The 24,396-nt window shown below is 42.1% G+C and overlaps 1 protein-coding gene across 4 annotated transcripts in view; it reads right to left on the reverse strand.

Moving 5' to 3' along the window:
- ZRANB1 (zinc finger RANBP2-type containing 1) overlaps positions 1-24,396 on the reverse strand; it is a 74,596-nt gene that overhangs the window by 47,012 nt on the left and 3,188 nt on the right. For 2 of the 4 annotated variants that reach the window (XM_048856708.2, XM_048856713.2), the window contains exons 2-3: positions 2,391-2,491; positions 728-1,578 (exon numbers count right to left, since the gene is read on the reverse strand). In XM_048856708.2, the coding sequence (XP_048712665.1) occupies positions 728-1,541 (814 nt within the window). In that variant the 5' untranslated portion in view covers positions 1,542-1,578; positions 2,391-2,491. Of the gene's footprint in view, positions 1-727; positions 1,579-2,381; positions 2,492-20,716; positions 20,766-22,769; positions 22,855-24,396 lie in introns of all 4 variants that reach the window. The other 2 variants (XM_048856709.2, XM_048856712.2) reach the window with 2 other exon arrangements.

The raw sequence follows: 24,396 nt of genomic DNA on the forward strand, positions 1-24,396 counted from the left end.
TTTTTTTTGCGGATACAGACTAACACGGCTGCTACTCTGAAACAAAATTGGTATGTGAATTTCTGAAGTCAGTTGGGTATATATAGCATGTTCAGAAATCTTGTAAATATTTACATCATAATACTCATGTTAACACAACATTTTCAAGGTCAGTATTGTGCATGCAGCTTCTTGGAGCTACATATTTTTGTGCTATTTTTAACATTTGACTGAGCGTCTTGTGCTGACAGAAGCTCTACCCTGTTTACAAAATATTCCCAAGCTACATCTGGTGATTCTACTGGTACATCTTGTAACAGTAAACAGAGCAGCAATTTTAAATACACAGGTAGAGCATTTTTCACACTATTGTGCGCAAAAGTTGCTTCTTTGATTTTTTTTAAATAATATATTTATAAAAACAGATTCTGCAGCTATTTCATATCAACTCCCATAAAGTCAGAAGAGCTCATGCAACTAGTCACACACAAAATGGCTCTACTTATCTCTAAGATAACTTGCCAAATTCTGTCAAGTTTGCAGATACCCCCCCCCCATGCACCACCACTAAATGTTATTTCAGGAACTGCAACATTCAGTTCACCTATTAAGTACAGTTGTGAACTGAAATTGTAGTACTGTAACAAAACAGCATGTTGAGAGCTTGTTTACACCTTGTAAGTTTGTGTTTTTTTACTTTCCATCCCCACCCATACTAACATAATATAACAAGAGACAGACAACTTACCCACACAAGCATTTAGAAATAGCCAATCAGTCTTTTTCATTCTATTTTTTATTTGCTTTAGTTTTTTGAAGTCAACTTCAAGTTCCTCCTTGCTGCCAACAGCTCCAGCCAATTCAATTCTTTGGAAGTCCATTTTCACTTCTGATTCACGTTTGGTTGTAGGAGGAGATCTTCTTTGGCTATTTCCGCTACTGCAGCTTCCCCTCCATCGAGCTCTGTCTTGCTCATTTATGATTGAAGAAGCTTCTTCTGTGTCTGCCAGTTCTATTGCTTCAATGTTGTTAGGTCTGGGATGATCACATACCACACATTTCTTGGCCTTAGCCCAGTTTTCGTATGTACATACGGAACAAGTCCAGTGCTGTGCTCTCGTGTTCAGTTTATTTCTATCATTGTACTCTTCACAAGGATCAACAGAAAAGGGGACTGATCTTGAACCAGACCCTGAAGACTGAGGAGATTCTGTGGGGCTCCTGGTCCTACGCTGGGACAAGCACTGAGTACATCTTATCGCTCTTGGCCAGTTCAAGTACGTGCACATGTGGCATGACCATTTATTTGCACTTTCCGTACTGTAAGAAGATTTAACCCTTGGTCTTGCACTAGAATCTGGACATATCAAAGGGCTGCTGCCTCCTTCGATGCTTGTAGGATCCCAATCTCTACCAACTTCACTTGAACCACTTTTGAATGGATCTTCGGTAATAATTGTTCCACTAGGTCTCTGAGCACGGCACATGGTACACTTAATTGCAGATGGCCAATTTTCATATGTACAATACTCACAAGCCCATTTAATTCCACGTTCTGTCATCGTGCACTTCTTGAAGTAAATTGTGTTGGGCAGAAAGCTATAAATAATTAGAAAATATTATTAGAACATAATGGTTGCATACTATACCATAGGTTTTATTAAAAGGATAGCGTACTTTTAGGCAAACATCCTGATTAATGCTTAAGCAACCTTTTTTCCTTTCTTTTTTTTTTAAATGCAGGAATAGGGATATCCCAAGAGGAAATGAAAACATGCCTTCAGATTTCAGGCTCTCCTTCAATTTAAGCTGAAAACTTCATAAACAGATTCCAAAGATGGAATACTGTTTATCGCTTCATAATCTTCTGAAGGTTGTACAGACTTGACATCTTTACCTACCTCCTGTTCCACAGTATGAAGAGAACACTGGAATGATAAAGGTACGGGGAATGAAGGGGGGAAAAAGTAGGGAAGTGGATCACAAGGGCTGAAAATAGTTAGAACAATTAGACAAGAAAAGTCAGTATTAGTACAACAATATAGAAAAGGTAGCACTTAAAAACTGTCCAAAGTCCCTAATTTCAAGGGTTAAATATGTTGACAGGCAAAGCCAGAATGGTGTGGGTTTGCTTTATTATGTTGCACCAGCCAGGTAGATATAGTTTTGTTAAGGTGGCATGCACTAAACAGCGTGCTGAGTTTGATTTAAGAGTATACATAAGGTGTTTAAGCCTATTTGTATTTGTTTAACATTGTTCAGGTCAGTAGCTGCTATTAGAAAAATCAGAAGAATGCCAGTGTAGAAACTAAGTTTGTTGGCAGGCTTTTTAAGATATGTACTCCAATACTAATTTCCACACTACGATGATTTAAAGAAAACAACAAAAACAAAAAACACACCAATCTTACTTTTTCCTCTAATGAAGAGGAGATTCTGTCTCCATGCTGGTTCAGACCTTGTCCTCCTCAGACTGCAAAATGGGATGGATGACACTATCTGACAACTATCCCTGTAAACAAAATGAAGACAGTTTCAATTAAGGCCTCACACTGGACTTGAGCAACCAGAAAAGTAGTGCTTTGTATGCCACTCCCATTCTAATCCCTGGCTGCTGTTTAAACTCAGTGCTGACCTATTCTGAGCCTTAGCGTATCTAAAATAAGTTTGCCATTGATCAATTTTTGGGAAGAACCAGCTACAGTGCATCATACAACCATTTAACTGTTCAACTTTCATTAATGTTAACTGAAGCAGCAGAGCTAAATTCACACAAACTTTGAACTTGTATCACAATATCTATGAACGTCTCTACCTCAATTAAGAGCTCAACTAAGTCAAAGTCTAATATTACATGGTTTTGATTTTACAATCTGCAGAAGAGAACTGCGTTCTTTTCCATTCCCTGTATTACAAAGTTAGTTTTATTTGATGAATTGCAAGTTATGCACTGTTTTCAAGAGTATATCCTCAATACAAACTCAGTATGTCAGTTCAACTGTTAGTTTTCATATTTCCATGGTACTGCAATTTTCCTGTACAACTAATGGGAAAAAAGTTACAGTAGAACCTCAATTACGAACACCAGAGTTACGAACTGACCCGTCAACCGCACACCTCATCTAGAACTGAAAGTACGCAATCAGGCAGCAGAGACAAAAAAAGCAAATACTGTACAGTACAGAACTCTGTTAAGCATAAACCACAAAAAAGGGGAGGGGGAGTTTAAAAAAACTGACAAGGTAAGGAAACTGTTTCTCTGCTTGTTTCATTTCAGTTAAGAGGGTTAAAAGCAGCATTTTTCTTCTGCACAGTAAGTTTCAAAACTGTATAAAGTCAATGTTATGTTGTAAACTTTTGAAAGAACCACCACAACATTTTGTTCAGAGTTACAAACCTCCATTCCCGAGGTGTTTAGAATTCTCAAGTTCTACTGTACATGCTGGCTTTTAACTCAAATGCACTTTACACCCATTTAGACTGAAAGGGTATCACAATGTTAGTTTCAGTCTCTTCTATATTTAGAAGCCAAAATTCTGCAAGTGCTATATTTCTCACTGAAACACCTTCAAAACATTTCTGTGCCTCTGTTAGCAGCCACAGAGTTAGATCAAAAACAGTTTGAGTTGATTAGTTATTCATAAATGACTGCCCAGACAGCCAAGCTAGTACAGTTTGAAGGTAAGCTTGTTAGCACTTAAAGCTGTTAACACTCTATGGTTCTAGCACAGTGCCCCTCCCTGACCAGCTTCTTACTACAATAAAACGGTGATATACCTCTTCGGTAATTGTTGTCCTCTGAGCGGTGATGCACGTATCAGTTCCACTTTAGGTATGTTCATGTGCCAGTCAACTGAAGCAGGGAACTTTTTCGCATAACAAAACCCATCAGGGCAGCACCGTGCCCCCTACACTCTCATGTTGCTAGCCAACAGCATAAAGAGGCAGAGCAACCCCCAAGTCCCTTCACACCAGAGACCAGTATGAGCTGTGACTCTGATAAAGAGGGGAAGGAGGGTGGGTCACGGAAGCACCATGCGCCGCACATCTCAAAGAACAGGTATGCAATTTTTCCTTCGAGTGCTTGCACTCGCCCATTCCACTTTAGGCAACTCATAAGCAGTTCCAGATGGAGAAGGATATTGGAGCCTACCTAAACAAGGATTGCAATACCACTTTCCCAAATCTAGCATAGTCTCTTTAAGGCCTGGGAGAGAGCATAATGACAGTGAAGGTATGAACCAACCAAGTCATAGCCTTGCAAGTGTCACGACCTTTTAAAAAAAAAAAAAAAAAAAAAAAGCAGCAGCCAGTGCTGCTTGTGATATTGCAGCGTGCGCTCAAACGCTTTGAGGCAGTGGAACATCAGAATATCATAGCATAGACAAATACAGGAGAAGATCCAGAAAGATATCCTCTGCAAAGTGACAGGTTGCCCTTCATCCTGTCAGCAAGAGACACAAAATTGCAGAGAGATGTTCAACTCTTTAGTCCCATGCAGGAAAAAGACTAGCACCCTGAGAACATCCAAAGTATGACATTTTCCTCATCTCAGAAAAGAGACTGGTAAATATACAGTCTGATTGAGATTTAAAAAAAAAAAATCTATACTACTTTGGTAAGCAATATGGGGTGTCGATGCAAACAATCTTTACAAGACACCATGTAAAGAGGTTTCAGAGTAACAGCCGTGTTAGTCTGTATTCGCAAAAAGAAAAGGAGTACTTGTAGCACTGTAGTACTTGGTTAGTCTCTAAGGTGCTACAAGTACTCCTTTTCTTCATGTAAAGAGGGTCACCCACCAAAGCCTGGAGTTCTACTACCCTCCCAACTAAAGTGATAGCTACCAGGAATGTTACCATCATTGAGAGAAAGAAAAAACCCAGACATAGGTTCAAAAATGGGTTCCATTAAAATTAAAATGGTGTGGGGTCTCAAATAGGTGGGAAGAAACTGTCCAAACCTTTCAAGAACCTAACAGTCACACAGTTGAAAAGACGTATCTTCCCTCTACACGTGGAAGCATGTGAAGAGATTTGCCAGATGAACTCTCAGTGAACTTGCAAAGTCCTTGATCTGTTAGGTGAAGCAGGTAAACCAGTATAAACGGAATTGGAGTCCATAAAGAAGAGGTATCTTTCTGCTGGAACCACACTGGGAACCTCTTCCATCAGCTATTTCCTGGGGTAGGTATAGAAGGTTTCCTGATATTTTAAAGCAGATTTCCAACTCGAACAGAGAGCTTCCTGGGGAGTTAACCATTGAGCATCTATGCAGTCATGCGCATGCTGAGAGGGCTGGAACAGTTGTGGTCCTGCAAAACTACATCCAAGACCTGAGGGAGCATTACAGGATCCTGAATTGAAAGGCTAACAGATCCGAGAACCAATCCTGACAAGGTCAGGATGGCACTATAAAAATTATTGTGGCACGATCCTGTCTAAACTTGCTCAAAACTCAGGACCATAGGGATAGGGAAGGGAAGCATACAGAAGTTTCCCCTTCCAGAATAGTAGCCTACCTGGTTTGTGACCTATCCTTGAACAGAACTGATGACATTTCCTGTCAGGTTGCATTCCCAAAATCTGAAAAATAGAGACTTTGCTATGTCAGACTGAGGGATGACTCAGTCTGACATAGCATGGTCTCTGCTGAATGATCTACAGAAAAATGGTATGCTAGCTAGCTCTGAGACCTAGGAAAGAGAGAGGCTTTGAGCATTATATAACTCCTGATGCAGGAAGACTGGAAGCTCTTTCCTTCTTGGCAAAGGGAGTCTGACCTAGTTCCTCCCTACTTATTTAGACAAAACGCTGCAATTGTGTTGTCTGTGGACACCTGTACTGAACAACCTTTGATGTGGGGAAGAAACTTGACAGGCCAGGTGAACAGCTCAAAACACAAAGCTCCCAAAACACTGGTGTGGAGGAATCCTACACTGACCAGAGACCCTGAGTCTCAAAGTTCTCTACATGAGCTCCCCAACCAAAAAATGAATCACATACAACTAGGGTAATGGAGAGCACAGTTGGGGCAAAAGGAACCTCACTGCATACACTGGCAGGGTCCATCCACCAGTCCAGGGACGTCAAGACACTTCTTGGTACAGGAGTCAGCTTCTCCAGCAGATGACAAGAGGGACAAGAGACAGATTTCAACCATTTATGCATGATTCTGAGGTGAAGTCTGGCATGATGAGTCACATATGTAAAAGCTGCATGTGACCTACAAGCTTCAGACAATCGCTCATTGTAATACAAGGATACGCCTTTAAGTCTTCGCATGGGTCCAATATCTCCTGAAACCTGGCCTGAGACAAATACCATCCTACTCAGGTCAAAATTGAGAACTACTCCTCTGAATCCGATTCTCTGGACAGGTAGAACAGATTTCTCTCCTTGTTGATCAGTACTCCCAAATGAAAGAGGAACTGAATTTTCTCAATGGCCACTGGTATTAGTTGTCTGGACCAACCTGAACCAAGCACTCATCCAGATGTGTACACCTGGACTCCTATCCTTCAGAGATGTGCTGCAACCACCGCCATACTCTTTGTGAAAACTCAAGGGACTGAAGACTAAAGAGGAGGAGGGTAAACTTATAATGAATGTCTGCTACAACTAACTGTAAGAATCTACTGTGACTACTGAATGATGGAATGATGAATCACATGGAAGCAAGCAACAAGGACAACAAAGCAATCGTAGTCTACATACAGGATAATGCATGCTACGGTAACCATATGAAATTTTTTAAAATGTACTTGTTGAGCTTCCGTAGGTTTAAAATAGGTCTGAGGCCTTCCCTGGGCTTATTTTCTCAACCAAAATAGGAACAGAATCCTTTCCCCTGGTGATGAGGAGATACTTCCTCTATAGACCCTAACTGTAACAGTGACTGAACATCGTGAATTAGTACGGCCTCATGAGTCCCTGAAAAGGGATGGGAGAGGAATGTGAAGGAGGGATAGATGCGAACTGCAGAGTATACCCCAGTTCCACCATGCTTAGAACCCACTGATCTGATGTAATGTGGATCTAAGCACTTACTTAGGAATTGGGACAACCTACTGCCAAAAGGTATGAGAAGTCAAAATGAGGGGGTTGCTGGCCTTAACCAAGGAGTTGATTGTCTATAGCATCTAAGCTATCTGTCTGGAGTTAGCAGAAGAGGAAGGGTGGTCTCCTTCCGTGAGTGTTATAGCCTTTCCTCCATTGATGGGGCTGTCTAACAGGGTAACGCTGATACCAATCATGCATTTGAAGGCGGAACTGCTTTCTCTGTGGGCCTGGGAGTATAAATGACAAAGGCCTTAGGGTTAGCCGAAAATTTTCTAGAGAATGAAGTTCTTCACCGGTCTTCTCTAAGATAGGTTTGGCTGTTCAAAAAGGCAAATCCTCAGTAGTCTGTTGGATTTCAGATGGAATGCCAGACTGCAGCCAAGATGCACAGTGACTGCCATTACCATTACTCAAACAGCTGAAAACATCTTATCCAGTGCAGCCTGAAAGGATGATCGTGTTACCACGTGGCCCTCACTGATAAGGCCCCGTGTTTGTCACACATTCTGTGACCTCCATGACTTCTGCAGCGGCTGGGGCCTCCTGAGCAGCTCGGAGCCCCAAGGCCAGGGGCACCAACTGCTACTGGAGCAGTCTTGGGCCCCCTGCCCCCCAGCAGCAGGAGTTTGGGTGTGGGGAGGCTCAGGGCTGGGGTGTGAGGTGGTGCTTATCTGGAGTGGAGGGCTCCCCTCCCTCAGCCCCTAGCTCCATGTGCTGCCTCTGCCGTCAGGCACCGCCCCAGCAGCTCCCATTGGCCACGGTTCTCAGCCAATGGGAGCTGAAGAACCAGGGATTAGGACAGAGTGGAGGCAGCATGTGGAGCTCAGGGTAGGGAGCCTGCCCCAGCTCTGCCAACCCTCCCCCACCCCCAGCACCCCCCCACTCACACATGGTGGCGCTCCCCCCCCCGCCGAGCTGTGTCCCCTCCCCCAAGCACCGACAGCGTCTCTCACACACACACACCCCCAAGCACCAGTAACAACATCCCCCAGGCAGTCCCCCGAGCCTCCTCCCCCCCCCCCCCCCCCCCAAGTTTTAGTGAGGGGTGTATAGTAAAAGTCATGGACAGGTCACAGGCCGTGAATTTTGTTTACTGCCTGTGACTTTTACTAAAAATACCCATGATTAAAATATAGCCTTACTGATAAGTGCTCTGTATTCCCTCTCATGTCTGGCAACAAGTCAAGGAATTGTAGCACTGAGTCCCTACTGGAGTAATCACAGCAAGCAAACAAGAGTGTTAGTTTGTAATTTTCAACTGTATTCCTGATCATGAATAAACTTTCCTTCCAAACAAATCCCATTTCTTCATGTTTTTGTCTTTGGGAGTACATTTAGATTGTCCTTGTCTTGCATTTATATTAACTATGGTCACCACCAAAGATCCTGCAGTTGGGTGTGAATAAAAGTACCCATGACCCCGAGAGGGAATTTGCACCTTTCCTCAGTCCTTTTGGCAGCGGGTGTCAGAGAGGAGAGAGAGTTTTCCAAAAGGATTTTGGTGTGCTCCAAGAGAACATTATCAATAGGTAAAATCACTCTAGCATGTCCTATAGTACATAAAATATCCTTTAACTTGTGAGAATTGCCCTGAACCAGTTCTACTGGAATTCCCAGAGCAGTGGCTACCTTTATCATAAGTTCCTGGTATGTTTTGTAATCATCAGGAACCAGAGAGGATGACTCAGATAGTAGCCTCACCTGGTGACGAGGATGAACTATGGAAGGGTTGCACTGTAATGTCTGTTCTGTTGTATCTCTGCACCAGAAGGGTCACGCGCTGAAGGAAACATCTTCTTACTGAGTACCTGACTCAGTACCAAGTTCGGCACCGGGCAGAGTATGGTGCCTTGATGGTGATCAAATGCTACACGGTGTGGTGGGGTGGTGCCCCACACCCATGCCAGATTGGGCTACAACAGGCCAGAGCAACTGCGCAAGGCGGCAGCCAATCAGGGCGGGCCTGTTAGAGAGCCAATCAGGACCAGTATTACAGCCAGCCAATCAGGGCTAGGCTAGGCCCTTTATAAAGGCTAACCAGGAAGGGAGCAGGCAGTCTGTCCCAGACCTTCATGGGGGAAGGTCTGTCTGCGGAGCAGGAGACCAGCATCTCGAACAGAGCAGTGTTGGGGAGGCTCAGGGGGAGCATAGTAGGGCTCTGGCCCAATACCTGCCAGACTGCAGGCCACGATAGAAAGGGCCTAGAGGGTGCGAGGGGCCAGAAGGGAAGTAGCTCAGGGACAGTCAGACAAGGGGAGAGAAGGAGGGCAGGGAGGCTGCCACTAGAGGGTCCCTGGCTCGGGAACCAGAGTAGAGGGTGGGCCTGGGTCCCTCCCTTCCCACTTATACAGTACCTGGGGGTGGAGAAGCGGCTAGAGCAGACTGCAACCAGCCCTTGAGCCGAGGGGCTAGACTGTGAGGTTGCGGGTGGCCACTGCTGTTAACACACCCCCCAAGGGGGCAAGTGTGGATTTGGGGGCACTGCCGGAGGGCAGTGTCCTGAAGGGGACACCGCGAGCTGGGAGCAACATGGGTCGAGAAGCCAATAGAGGGCAAGACACGGACAAGACACCACCAGCAGAGGGTGCTCCGCACGGGACAGAGCTAATTCCCTGAGATGCCAGCGGGAGGCGCTGCGGTGGTGAGTCCCAAGCCTGTCACACATGGTCTAACCAATGAGGACCTGGAGTCTGGAGGAACACACAGTGGATTCCCAAAGGGCCACCGTTAGAATTGGTATGGTACCAGGGCCCCACCCCAAGACATCCTGTCCCTGGACATGCTTCTACAAGAATCACGATACCGAGATCTTGACTTACGAGAGGAAGAATGAGAACAGGCTCTTGATCCTGTGTAACGGGATATTATGCTTCAAGATCCCATCTCTGATTCTGAAGAGCAAGGCAGTGTAGTTCAGGAACCTGGACCAAAGAGGATGGATCTAGACTGTTCTCAGTGGTAGCAAATGACAGAACAAGGAGTAATGGTCTCAAGTTGCAGTGGGGGAGGTTTAGGTTGGATATTAGGAAAAAACTTTTTCATTAGGAGGGTGGTGAAGCACTGGAATGCGTTACCTAGGGAGGTGGTGGAATCTCCTTCCTTAGACGTTTTTAAGATCAGGCTTGACAAAGCCCTCGCTGGGATGATTTAGTTGGGGACTGGTCCTGCTTTGAGCAGGCGGTTGGACTAGATGACCTCCTGAGGTCCCTTCCAACCCTGATATTCTATGACCGATGAGATGTGGTCAGTACCAGAGGAAATATCCAGCAGCTTTCCCACAGAAGGTACCATACACTTGCTCCGCTTCACTTTCAAGCTTCTGGAGTCCAATGGAACCTGCACACACCCAGAATCAGGAAGCAGCAAAAATGCTGGTACCAATGAAGGCAGCACTAGGGCTTGTGAAATGGGGTGGGCATCTGAACTTCCCACTGCATCAGTGGGAAATCCAAGACTGAGAGGCAAAGGTGGTCCCCGGCCGTTCTGTAAGCTTCAGGTGTCACAGGTACCAAAAATGTAGGTGTAATACAGACAAAGTCAATGTAGAACAGGGGTCAGCAACCTATGGCACGCACGCCAAAGGCGGCACGCGAACTGATTTTCAGTGGCACTCTGCCGCTCAGCCCAGGATCCCGGCCACCAACCCGGGGTCCCAGCTGCCAGCCCTGCTCAGCCCGCTGCCAGTCCCAGCCACTGGTCCAGGGGGCTCCGCTGCTGGCCTGGGGTCCTGGCCTCAGCCTGGCACTCTGCAACCGCCCGCAGGTGTCCTCCACTGGCCCAGCCTGGGGCAAGAGGCCACTGGGATATTTAAGTCCTCATTTGCTGTTTATATCAGGCCATGTGTGACACTGCACTGTGTTTGACCTTGTGCGTGCCCCTCTGTTGCCATTTTTCCCCCCATTGTAAGTTGAGGGGTACATTTGACAAAATGTCAGCTCCTAAGAAAGCAAAGTTAGATGTCTGTTCATTTCAGCCTTCTTGGACAGACATTTGGATTTATTCAAAAGAAGAACCGTGCCGTTTGTGCTTTCTGTTGTGAAAGTGCTGTGTGTCACACATCAAGTGTTCAATGACATTCTGAAATGAAGCACGAGAAAACCTTTCTTGACAAAGCAGACAAGACTGAATTGATTAAAAAGGCAGTAGCAGGATATGAGAAGCAAAGCAGTGTTTTTAAATGCTTAAGTGTAAGTAAAAATCAAGCTACCAAAGGAAGTTACAAGATTGCACAGTACATTGCAAAAAACAGATGGGGAAAAATATATATATAAAAAAATATTTCTCAACAGTTCGGAGGTTTTGTTCAATGATTTGCCAAATAAAGACACGATCATATCTAGAATAAAAACTACCTGTCTCCGCCAGAACAGTTGAGAGACGCATAAGCAAAATGGCAGAAAACATTAACGAAAAGCAGACGAGACTGCATTAAAAGACACAGCAGTGTTTAGCGTTGCAGTTGATGACAGCGTGGATATAAACGACGTTCCACGTTTGGCAGTTGTTGCAAGATGTGCTTCTGATGAAATCCAAGAGAAGCTTTGTTGCCTAAAACCCCTGCATGGCACAACAAAGGGGTAAGATATAGTGGAAAGCTTTGTAAACCATTCTGAAGAATGAGGAGTTGACATCTGAAAAATATTTTGACACACAACAGATGGTGCTCCTGCCATGGTCAGAAAACAGAAGGGATTTGTAAAGTTACTTGAAGATCAAATTGGTCGCCCAACAGTCAAATTTCACTGTATCATCCATCAAGAAAACCTGTGTGCTAAAATTTCTAATTCAGAGCTTAATAATGTGATGAACACAGTGGTGCAAATTGTCAATTGCCTTGTTGCTCCATCTGCTTTGACTGACTCCCAGAAGAGACGGACAGTGCTTATGACATTCCACTTCAGAGCAACATTTGGTGGCTAAGTCGTGGCAAGGTTTTGGTGCGCTTTGTAAACTGTTCTGATGCAATCAAGGTCTTTTAGTCAGAAAAAGGACAAAACTACTCCGAACTGGATGATGACAAATGGCTGTGTAAGCTCATGTTTCTAATTGACATCACCGCTCACCTAAACAAACTCAACCTCTGTCTCCAGGGTGCCGGGCAAATGGTTCTGGATCTTTATGAAGCCTGGAAGGCATTTGTTAAACTAGCAGTTTTTTCTCGGGATATTCGAACTTCGACTTTCCGCTACTTCCAACACAAAGCTACCAATACATTGCACTGTCAGTGTCAATGAGATTGGAATGTACATGCAAGAACTGGAATCGGAATTTGACAGATTTCAAGATTTCCAGTGATTTGGCCCAATGCTTTTTCTAATTAAACCTGGAAAGTTCAACGAAAGTGACTTGAATTTGTCTGTATTTCAGTGGATGGGTGTTTGAAGATTATAAAATGCAGCTCATTCAGTTAAAAAGCTCAATTGTGGGCATCAAAGTTTGGAGATCTGCGAAGTGCACTTGAAGCTACCGAGAGAGATCACGGGGCCTCTATTCTGACCTTCTGGATGTCCCTGCCAGTGAAATTTAACTGTTTGAAGAAAACTGCATTTGCAATGCTTTCAGTATTTGGATCTAAATACCTGTGTGAACAGATTTTCACACATGAAATCTGTCCTCTGTCCTTCTCAGAGCCAGTTAAGAACTGATCACTCAGAAGCCTGTGTGCAGTTTAAAGTACCCAAATACATGCCAGACATTGGAAAACTCAGCAAGGAAAAGCAAGGGCAAGGATCACACTAAACTGATAAGATCTGCATTTTAATTTATTTTTAAATGAAGCTTCTTAGACATTTTAAAAAATTATTTACTTTACATACAATAGTTTAGTTATTTAGACACCTTCTAAAAACATTAAAATGTATTCCGGGCACATAAAACCTTGAAATGAAGACTTGGCACAGCACTTCTGAAAGGCTGCCGACCCCTGATGTAGAATGCCCCAGCAATGGAGTTGATCTCAACAGTACCAAACAAGGTGCTAGAGTCAACAACACTATATTGTTAGAGGATGAATGAAATACTGCGGAGTGCCTATGTGGAGCAGGCTGAGCTCTAATCTTGGTACCAGATTTCTTCCTATGAGTCTCCATTGAGGACCTGGTTTTCAAAGAGGAAGAGGGCTTTTTCTGACTGGAGGAACTAAGTGTCCAACTTCTTATGGTGTTTATGCAATACAACAGAACACCTTCTCTTCAGTTCCCTCCAAGGGGAATCCACTGTCTCAGAGTACACTCTGAGACAGAGTCCAAGCCTCATATATGATGTTCCTGAGTGGAGCACACAGCTGACACCAGCAGGTTATGCCAAAGTCAAACTTCCCAAATCATCTTAGTCTTAAACCTCCTTCAGATAGGACACTTATGTCTGACATGGCTCTCTCCTGAACACTTTAAACAACTATAATGAGGGTTGCTGATGTACAGAATTACTGCAGCCAGAACAGCACTTAAATCCCAGATATTTAGGCATACCCCAGTACTGAGCTCAAAGCCGAGAGAAAAATGTATATAAAACAAAAAATTGCTAAAAATTACCTCTATCACTATGAACAACTAAATACGTACAGAAAAAGTAGAAGTATCTTTCTCTAAGAGAGAGTGTAACAAGCGCACACACACTTTGACTGATCCCTGCAGTGAAAAGGAATGAGGGGGTCAGGGTGGCTCTGGCCCTTTTTACCCTGGGCTAGGAAGACAAGCATTGGGAGGGCTTTTTTAATAGTTCCACCTTAAATTCTGCAGTGTATTATTCCTAATGTAATATCTGGTTATTTGCTCTAAAGGTGTGTCTGACATTAAACATCCATATGAATGAACAAGCAAAGTGTCAGCTTTCTGAAACAGAATCTGGAAATGTTTGTCTGCACCTTGTTTACACCTCTCTTACAGAGGGAATGAGAGAACAATGAAACAAGCCCAAATGTATCTACTTTAAAGCAGCATAAAGAAATCAAAGAAAAATGAGGCAAAGTATGAACTCCTCTGACAGTCTGCATCAAATTGCGTATTTTCTCCAAGTCTTCAATTATTCACATTCATGGTAAAGTCATAATTTACACAAACTTTTCATTTTGCTCAACAAGCATTCTTCAGTTTTTTGTTTCAAAATTCACTATAAACTGAGGAATGTACCTGAAAACAAAATATCAATGGCTACTCCAATTCCAGATCTTTTTACAATTGCTATCTGATCCACGTTGGTGGCAGCCATTTTGCTGAAAAAATGCTGCCATCTGATGGCATTGTTATCCAAGAGCTCACTACAAGACTGAACCAGTTACCATCCTGCTTTTATAATGGTTGTACATTATACTTGAATTTTATACATAAACACAGTTTTTAAAAGTTTTTTTTGATACAATTAAGATTAAAGCAGGATTTGGAACTTTCGCATGAGACCAAGGGAAGACTAAACCAGTTCCCTGTTGTGTAAAGTTAACTTATCAAAAAAACCTTTAAATAGGAAATAAACTTGTGTTCAGAAAATTATAATCATTAAGATTTTACAAAAAAATAAAGCAGCTGACTTGGTTTTATATTTGGCTTGTTCAGAACCGGTGTCTTCCATGACATCACTTTCAGCAAGATGGCTTCCACTACTACTATGCAGAGAAAGGTCACAAAATTCTTTTCACACAAAAGAAAAAAACAAAACTAGTAGTTTGCCTTAATGGTACAGCCTGAAAAATTCCTCAGCTTCATCAGCAATGTCCTGTTCTCATGCAGAAAACAACTCTAATCAAATGCAGGATCCAAGTAATTTGATACGTATACACTGGTGTTGCTCCTGCATTCATCTACCTCACCATTCTATGCCCAACCATTTTCTGGAGAAAAAGGAATACAGCTTGGAAAGCAGAGCAACAAGAGAAGATCAAACAATGGATATATTTACAATAACCTATATAAGTTATGCATTATGCCACACAAGCATACAACCCCCCCTAGAAAACAGTGTCCTCACTTAATAACTGGTTAATAGTAACTGCACAGTATTGTTGCATGAAGTGTATAAATGCATTTGCATAACAGGTGATATTCTTTTCCACAATTGTCCTTCCCCAAAAAAAAAAAAAAAATGTGGCAAACTTCCTACAATTTGAAATGATGACATGATATTTTCCAATCCCTTTACATATCTACTAGCCTATTACAAATAATAGCCCCCTATATATTTATTTACTGGCCATTAGTCTATAACCTAATGTTTTAAGTTCTTATATGTTGAATAAATATTAAATATTTTTTTAAAAGCTATGAACATTAAAATTTGTGACAAGCAAAGAAATTCTAAGTTAAGGGCTGTGTCAAGTTAAAGTAACACATGTTTCAAAGACAGTCTCATCATAGGACACTTACAGGCCTGAATTCAGATCATTTTAGATGTTCCTTGATACTGTAAAAATTACATCAGCTCTAAAAGAAGAGCTGCAATATAAATTAAAGCCCAATATTTATCTGGGAAACACAAAGGACTGATATGAGCGTGTTTCCTCGCATCACATATAGGCATACCATGCTATTCTTCAGCTTTGCCAGCTGGCCCCATTCTTGAGCACTAGCATTTGTGAGGTCCACACAAATCCTGTTCCACAAAAGAGTCAAGTCCAGGATTCTTGTAAATTGCAATATCCTGCTGGCAGGAAGCATGAGAGGATAGTATACCCATACAAAAGCATGCAAAACAAAACAAAACAGCTGATCTGTTTATTTTCAGATTTACAAGTTCTCTCAGAAACCCCTTCATGTTGTTTAACAGTTTATTTTCTCTCTGAAACGTGTCAATATTGCATGTGTCCAAGAAGCCTTACTAAATGTTGAGCTATTAATGTTTAATATACTATTAGAAACTATTATGAACACCACAACAATTTGCTGTTTATCTCCATGAATCAAATGCTATACTTAACTTTTTTTAACTAAAATTCTTCTTTTTGTTGGTTTCAGAGTAGCAGCCGTGTTAGTCTGTATCCGCAAAGAGAACAGGAGTACTTGTGGCACCTTAGAGACTAACAAGTTTATTAGAGCATAGGCTTTCGTGGGCTACAGCCCACTTCATCGGATGCATAGAATGGAACATATAGTAAGATATATATTTGTGTGTACACACACACACACACACACAAATAAGTTGGAAGTTACCATACAAACTGTGAGAGGCTAATTAGTTAAGATGAGCTATTATCAGGAGAAAAAAAAAACTTTTGTAGTGGTAATCAAGATGGTCCATTTAGACAGTTGACAAGAAGGTGTGAGGATACTTAAGGAAATAGATTCAATATGTGTACTGACCCAGCCACTCCCAGTCTTTATTTAAACCCAAGTTAATGGTATCTAGTTTGCATATTAATCCAAGCTCTGCAGTTTCTTGTTGGAGTCTGTTTTTGAAGCTTTTCTGTTGCAAAATTGCCACCCTTAAATCTTTTACTGAGTGGCCAGAGAGGTTGAAGTGTTCTCCTACTGGTTTTTGAATGTTATGATTCCTGATGTCCATTTATTCTTTTGCGTAGAGACTGTCTGGTTTGGCCAATGTACATGGCAGAGGGGCATTGCTGGCACATATCACATTGGCAGATGTGCAGGTGAACGAGCCATTTACAACACAAACTTTGCTTCTATACAAAGGAAAAAGGACACAACTATCTAAACTACTACATGCCACAAGGAGCCACAACAGTGGTTCCCTTAACCCACCCAACAATATTGTTAATCTTTCCAGCTATACTCTTAGCCTGGCAGAAGAATCTGTCCTATCTCGGGGCCTCTCCTTTTCTCCCTCCACACACAAGAACATAATACAGTTCTGTGGTGACCTCGAATCCTATTTTCGACGTCTCCGACTCAAAGAATATTCCCAGCATACCTCTGAACAACATACTAACCCACAGAATCTTTCCTACCAACACTACAAAAAAAAGGATTCTGCATGGACTCCTCCTAAAGGTCAAAACAACGGACTGGACTTCTACATAGATTGCTTCCGTCAACGTGCACGGGCTGAAATTGTGGAAAAGCAGCATCACTTGCCCCATAACCTCAGCCGTGCTGAACACAACGCCATCAGCCGCCGCAGGAACAACTCTGACATCATAATCAAAAAGGCTGACAAAGGAGGTGCTGTCATCATGAATAAGTTGGAATATGAACAAGAGGCTGCTAGGCAACTCTCTGACTCCACATTCTACAGGTCATTATCCTCTGATCCCACTGAGGATTACCAAAAGAAACTACACCATCTGCTCAAGAAACTCCCTGAAAAAGCACAGGAACAGATCTGTGCAGACACATGTCTAGAACCCTGACCAGGGGTATTCTATCTCTTCCCAAGATCCATAAACCTGGAAATCCTGGATGCCCCATCATCTCAGGCATTGGCACCCTGACAGGAGGACTGTCTGGCTACGTGGACTCTCTCCTCAGGCCCTACGCTACCAGCACTCCCGGCTATCTTCAAGATACCACTGGACTTCCTGAGGAAACTACAATCCATCGGCGATCTTCCAGAAAACACCATCCTGGCCACTATGGATGTGGAAGCCCTTTACACCAACATTCCACACAAAGATGGACTACAAGCTATCAGGAACAGTATCCCCGATAATGTCACGGCAAACCTGGTGGCTGAACTTTGACTTTGTCCTCACCCATAACTATTTCACATTTGGGGACAATGTATACCTTCAAATCAGCGGCACTGCTATGGGTACCCGCATGGCCCCACGGTATGCCAACATTTTTATGGCTGACTGAGAACACTTTCTTAGCTCTCATCCCCTAATGCCCCTGCTCTACTTGCGCTACATTGATGACATCTTCATCATCGGGACCCATGGAAAAGGATCCCTTGAGAAATTCCACCATGATTTCAACAATTTCCATCCCACCATCAACCTCAGCCTAGACCAATCCACACAAGCGGTCCATTTCCTGGAAATTACTGTGCTAATAAGCGATGGTCACAAACACCACCCTATATGATACAACCGCATTTGCTCCAATCCCTAATACAGAGACAAACACCTACAAGATTTCTATCAAGTGTTCTTAAAACTACAATACCCACCTGCTGAAGTGAAAAAACAGACTGACAGAGCCAGACGAGTACCCAGAAGTCACCTACTACAGGATAGGCCCAACAAAGAAAATAACCGAATGCCACTAGCTGTCACCTTCAGCCCCCAACTAAAACCTCTCCAGCGCATCAAAGATTTACAGCCTATCCTGAAAAATGATCCCTCACTGTCACAGATCTTGGGAGACAAACCAGTCCTCGCTTACAGACAGCCCCCCAACCTGAAGCAAATACTCACCAGCAACCACACACCACACAACAAAAACACTAACCCAGGAACCTATCCTTGCAACAAAGCCCGATGCCAACTCTGTCCACATATCTATTCAAGTGACACCATCATGGGACCTAATCACATCAGCCACACTATCAGAGGCTCATTCACCTGCACCTCTACCAATGTGATATATGCCATCATGTGCCAGCAATGCCTCTCTGCCATGTACACTATCCAAACCGGACAGTCTCTACACAAAAGAATGGACACAAATCTGACATCAGGAATCATAACATTCCAAAACCGGTAAGAGAACACTTCAACCTCTCTGGCGACTCAGTAAAAGATTTAAGGGTGGCAATTTTGCAACAGAAAAGCTTCAAAAACAGACTCCAACGAGAAACTGCTGAGCTTGAATAAATATACGAACTAGATACTACAAAGTTTTTCTCTCCTGCTGATAATAGCTCATCTTAACTAATTAGCCTCTCATAGTTTGCATGGTAACTTCCAACTTATCTGTATATATCTTACTATATATATGTTCCATTTTATGCATCCGATGAAGTGGGCTGTAGCCCACAAAAGCTTATGCTCTAATAAATTTGTTAGTCTCTAAGGTGCCACAAGTACTCTGGTTCTTTATGTTGGTTATTCTTCCAACATGGAATTTGCTGATTGTTTTCTTTTCTTGCTCACTACCTTTAGAGTTAGCGTTCTTTTTTATATTTTTCTGTGTCCACACTGGCCCTGCTGGAGTGGCAAATTAGCGTTAGCAAAAAGGATAACTCAACATGAGCCTCAGCAGGGAAGTAAATTATACTATATGCAAACCTTCAGATTTCACAGAAAATAGCACCTCCATTGGCTATCCAAATAAGTGACCACACTTCTAGCATACTGATAGCGTCAACACGATAATCTCATCACATCAGCATTGAATCTCTGCAACAGCAGCAACTTTATATTATAATAAAGAAAGGAGGGATTATTGCAGAGCACAATCTAGAATTACGTTCTACATTAATATGAATACAACGAAGCAAGGAATTGAGCAAGTTAGTGTAGTTCACTTGTTTGTTTTAAAACAGATCATCTTATTTAAAAGAGAATGCAAATATAGTATTAAATGTTGCTTTTCCTAAATAAACTAACAGTTAATGTGTATATCTTTAGTGATTGTTTGGCCTATATGTTTGAGGAAAAAAAATATCCTTTCCATTTTAAAAGAGCTGTTATAAGCAAAAAACTAAGGCTGTCAATTACAGCAGACCCTTCCTAGAACACAGGATTCGGGATCCATGCACAGTACCGCGTTAACATGGGGACGGTGTTATAGCGGGGACCGCATTAAAATGAATTCCAATTAAATTAGTTAAAATTTGGGATCCATGGCCGCAACCGCGTTATACATGAATTCGCACTATATAGACGCGTGTTCTAGCGAGGGTCCACTGTAATTGCAGTTAACACCTGCAATTAACTGAAAAAAAATTTTTTAAACACATTAAATTGCATACCTCTGGCCGGAGAGGGAGGCATCAGCACTCCCTGCTGGTTTAGAGGCCCGTGCCTCCCGCCGGGCTGGAGGTAGGGGTGGGGGGGGGGGGGTCACAATTTTTTCTCACAGGGGAGGGGGTGAGGAGTGCATAATTTTTTTTTTTTTTTTTAATCCAAATGGGGTCGCCAGCACAAAAAAAAAAGTTTGCGAAACACTGCCACAGAGAACAGGGGCCTGGCAAGCTCAGCATCCCTGTACCAGCCTCACCTCCCCTGCTGCATGTCAAGGCCCTTAGGTAAAATCCACCCTTCCTTGCAAACAGGGGCTCACTCAGCTGAAGGGAGTTCTATAATAATTTATTATTATTATTATTATTCTGCATTTGAAAGTTCAACTTTCATCATAAAGAGATTGCACTACAGTGCTTGTATGAGGTGAATTGAAATACTATTTCTCTTATCGTTTTTACAATGCAAATATTCGTAATAAAAATATAAAGTGAGCACTGTACACTTTGTATTCTGTGTTGTAATTGAAATCAATATATTTGAAAATATAGAAAACATCCAAAAATATTTAAATAAATGGTATTCTATTATTGTTTAACAGTGCGATTAATCATGAAACTTTTTTTAATCACTTGACAAGCTCTACAAAAACAAAATATGTTCAGAGTGCAGCAAGTGATCTGCCAACATTTCTCTTTGGCAACAAGTTTATATAGCACTGTTTTACTGTCTTTTAATATAATATAGTAAAACTTTGTAATTACACACTAGCAACTGAGACAAGCACTTCAGAGTTAAATATTATTAATCAATAAGTAAGCAATACAGACCCCCCCCTTCTCTAAACTATTGTCCAATATCTTGAGTAGATTTGTCTCACCTATCAAAGGGCCAGATCCTTCTTCACTGAAGTCAATGGGTGTAGGCCCCTAGATTATTAATAAATAAAACTGAAAATTAGGGCTGTCAATTAATAGCAGTTAACTCACACATTAACTCAAAAAAATTAATTGCAACTAATCGCAGTTTTAATCACACAAACAATAGAATACCAATATTTTGGATGTTTTTCTACATTTTCAAATATATTGATTTCTATTGCAACTCAATACAAAGTGTAAAGTGCTCACATTTTTATTACAAATATTTGCACGGTAAAAATGATAAACAAAAGAAATAGTATTTTTCATTTCATCTCATACATTTCATCTCATACCGTGCAACTTACAAATGTAGATTTTTTTTGTGTTATATAACTGCACTCAAAAACAAAACAAACAATGTAAAAGTTTAGAGCCTACAAGTCCTCTCAGTCCTACTTCTTGTTCAGCCAATCGCTAAGAGAAACAAGTTTGTTTACATTTACGGGAGGTAATGCTGCCCACTTCTTATTTACTATGTCACCTGAAAGTGAGAACAGGTGTTCGCATGGCACTTTTGTAGCCGACACTGCAAGGTATTTAAGTGCCAAATATGCTAAACATTTGTATGCCCCTTCATGCTTCGGCCACCATTCCAGAGGAGATGCTTCCATGCTGAGGATGCTAGTTAAACTAATTTGTTAATTAAATTCTGACTGAACTCCTTGGAGGAGAATAGTATGTCTCCTGCTCTGTTTTACTCGTATTCTGCCATTTACTTCATGTTGTAGCAGTCTCAGATACAGGGGTGAAAGTAAGAAGACAGACTTACTGGTACAGGGGCCCAGCGCTGGGCCCTTGTAAGGGGCGGGGCTAGGAGTCAGCCTCCCCCAGCCTACACCACCTGGGGCTCCGGCAGCTATTTAAAAGGACCCGGGGCTCCGGCCGCTGCCAAGGTAACAATGGCAGCGGTGGCCAGAAGCACCAGGCCCTTTTAAATCACTGGGCCCAGAGGCAGCTGCCCCTTCCCCACCCCATGTTGGCGGCCCAAGGAGGGGGTGTTTACCTTAGGCATGGGAGGGGACATTAAAGCCAAACCTTTATGAAAATTAAATAAAACCACCTCAACTTGTAAGCAAGCCAAAGCAAGTGCACTTGTTTACGGCAAATCACTCTAGCAGTCTGATATTTTGCGATTATGCTCACCATATTACATTACAACAAGGATTAGTTTAACAAAAATATGTTACAGGAAGTACCAAAAAATAGATCAGTTATTATGCTCGCTTTCCTCGAAGTTCCTTATGAGGAAGGCTGGAGTGATCAGTTATAGAACAACAAATAAGTACTATGAACCTAATGTCCACACCTGGTCCTTATTCTGCAATTGCCTCTGTCTGTATTACATTGACTCCAGTCGACAATCTTTCATGATGCAGGGTAGGATTTAATAGATGTGGAATTTGATCCCTTCATGCTTTTTTTAAATTTATTTAATGTTAAAAAAAAAACAGCACACACAATGAAATCATTTATCCCCGAAAGCAACTGCTGGTTATTTGCCACGTGGGGAGAAGAAACTCATTTGGAGGCTGCAGTTGTCAGTTCAGGAAGTAAAGGCCCCATCCCACCCCTTTCTTCTTTGGATACATGCATAACCTGCAAGAATTCAGTAGAGACGAGGCCACCCCCAGCAAACTAATTTAAGTCCTCCGATCCTTATCCCACTGAGAATCATAGCCACTGGATTCAGAGGGGCAGAGAGAGAGAGAAAGTATTCTCATGATCTGGCTCCCATGCCTAAGGTAAACAGAGCCATAAAGGGGCACAGTCAGGTCAAATTTACCCCAAAATTTAGGTTTTGTAAAGATAAAACTTCTACAAAACCCAAGACAAAATAGTAATTACCAAAATAATTGAAACTGGTGTGATTATGTAGTGTTATTCTGACAAATAAAATTTTCAGGATTTTGCAGAATTTTAAAATATTGCGTGCAGAATGCCCCGAGTAGTAATGTGCAATCTTCTGTAACCCCAAGATCCTTTTCAGTGGTACTATCTCTTAGTTATTACCTGAGCCACTAGCGATTATCGTTGAAAAGTCATGGAAGATGGAAGCGATTCCAGACGACTGGAAGAGGGCAAACATAGTGCCAATCTATACAAAGGGAAATAAGGACAACCCGGGGAATTACAGACCAGTCAGCTTAACTTCAATACCCGGAGAGATAATGGAGCAAATAATTAAGCAATCAATTTGTGAACACCTAGAAGAAAATAAGGTGATAAGTAATAGTCAGCATGGATTTGTCAAGAACAAATTGTGTCAAATCAACCTAATAGCTTTTTTTGACAGGGTAACAAGCCTTGTGGATTGCGGGGGGGGGAGAGCGGAGTGGTAGAATCATAAAATATCAGGGTTGGAAGGGACCTCAGGAGGTCATCTAGTCCAACCCCCTGCTCAAAGCAGGACCAATCCCCAATTTTTGCCCCAGATCCCAAATGGCCCCCTCAAGGATTGAACTCACAACCCTGGTAGATGTGTTATATCTTGACTTTAATAAGGCTTTTGATACTCTGTCTCATAAACTAGGGAAATACAACCTAGATGGAGCTATGATAAGGTGAGTGCATAACTTGTTGGAAAACCATTCCCAAATAATAGTTATGAATGATGCACAGTCAAGCTGGAAGGTCATATCAAGTTTGCGGAGGATATCAAGCTGAGAGGGGTTCCAAGTGCTTTGGAAGATAGTATGAAAATTCAAAATGATCTAGACAAACTGGAGAAATGGTCTGAAGAAAACAGGATGAAATTCAATGACAACAAATGCAAAGTACTCCACTTAGGAAGGAATAATCAGTTGCACACACACACAAAATGGGAATGACTGCCTAGGAAGGACTACTGCAGAAAGGAATCTGGGAGTTATAATGGATCACAAGCTATATATGAGTCAACAGCATAACACTGTTGCAATAATTCTGAGTTGTATTAGCAGGAGTGTTGTAAGCAAGACACAGTAAATAATTCTTCCACTCTACTCAGTGCTGATTAGGCCCCAACTAGAGTATTGTTTACAGTTCTGGGTGCCACACTTCAGAGAGATGTGGACAAACTGAAGTCAGTCCAGAGTAGAGCAACAAAAATGATAAAAGGTCTAGAAAACATGACTTGTGAGGGAGGATTGAAAATATTTGTTTGTTTAGTCTGGAGAAGAGAAGACTGAGGGGGGACATGGTAACAGTTTTCAAGTACATAAAATGTTACAAGGAAGAGGGGGAAAAAAATGTTCTCCGTAACCTCGGAGGATAGCAGAAGCAGCAATGAGCTTAAATTGCAGCAAGAGCGGCTGAGGTTCGACATTAGGAAAAACCTCCTGTCAGGGTGGTTAAACACTGGAATAAACTGCCTAGGGAGGTTGTAGAATCTGCATCAGTGGAGATTTTTAAGAGTAGGTTAGACAAACACCTGTCAGGGATGGTCACTCTAGACAACACTTGGTCCTGCCATTAGTGCAGTAGATTGGACTAGCAGACCTCTCGAAGGCCCTTCCAATCCTATTATTCTTGTAATCTTCCTTAAAACATATAGGAAGTGTAAAATAAAAGCAACTGAAGAGCAATTTTACAGAGTGCTTTTTTTCTGTATCATGGTAAGAAAAAAAAGTGCTACCATTAGGACATTCAAAATATTACT

The sequence above is a fragment of the Caretta caretta genome, chromosome 7 (genome assembly GCF_965140235.1).
Source record: "Caretta caretta isolate rCarCar2 chromosome 7, rCarCar1.hap1, whole genome shotgun sequence".
Classification (NCBI taxonomy): Eukaryota; Metazoa; Chordata; order Testudines; family Cheloniidae; genus Caretta; species Caretta caretta.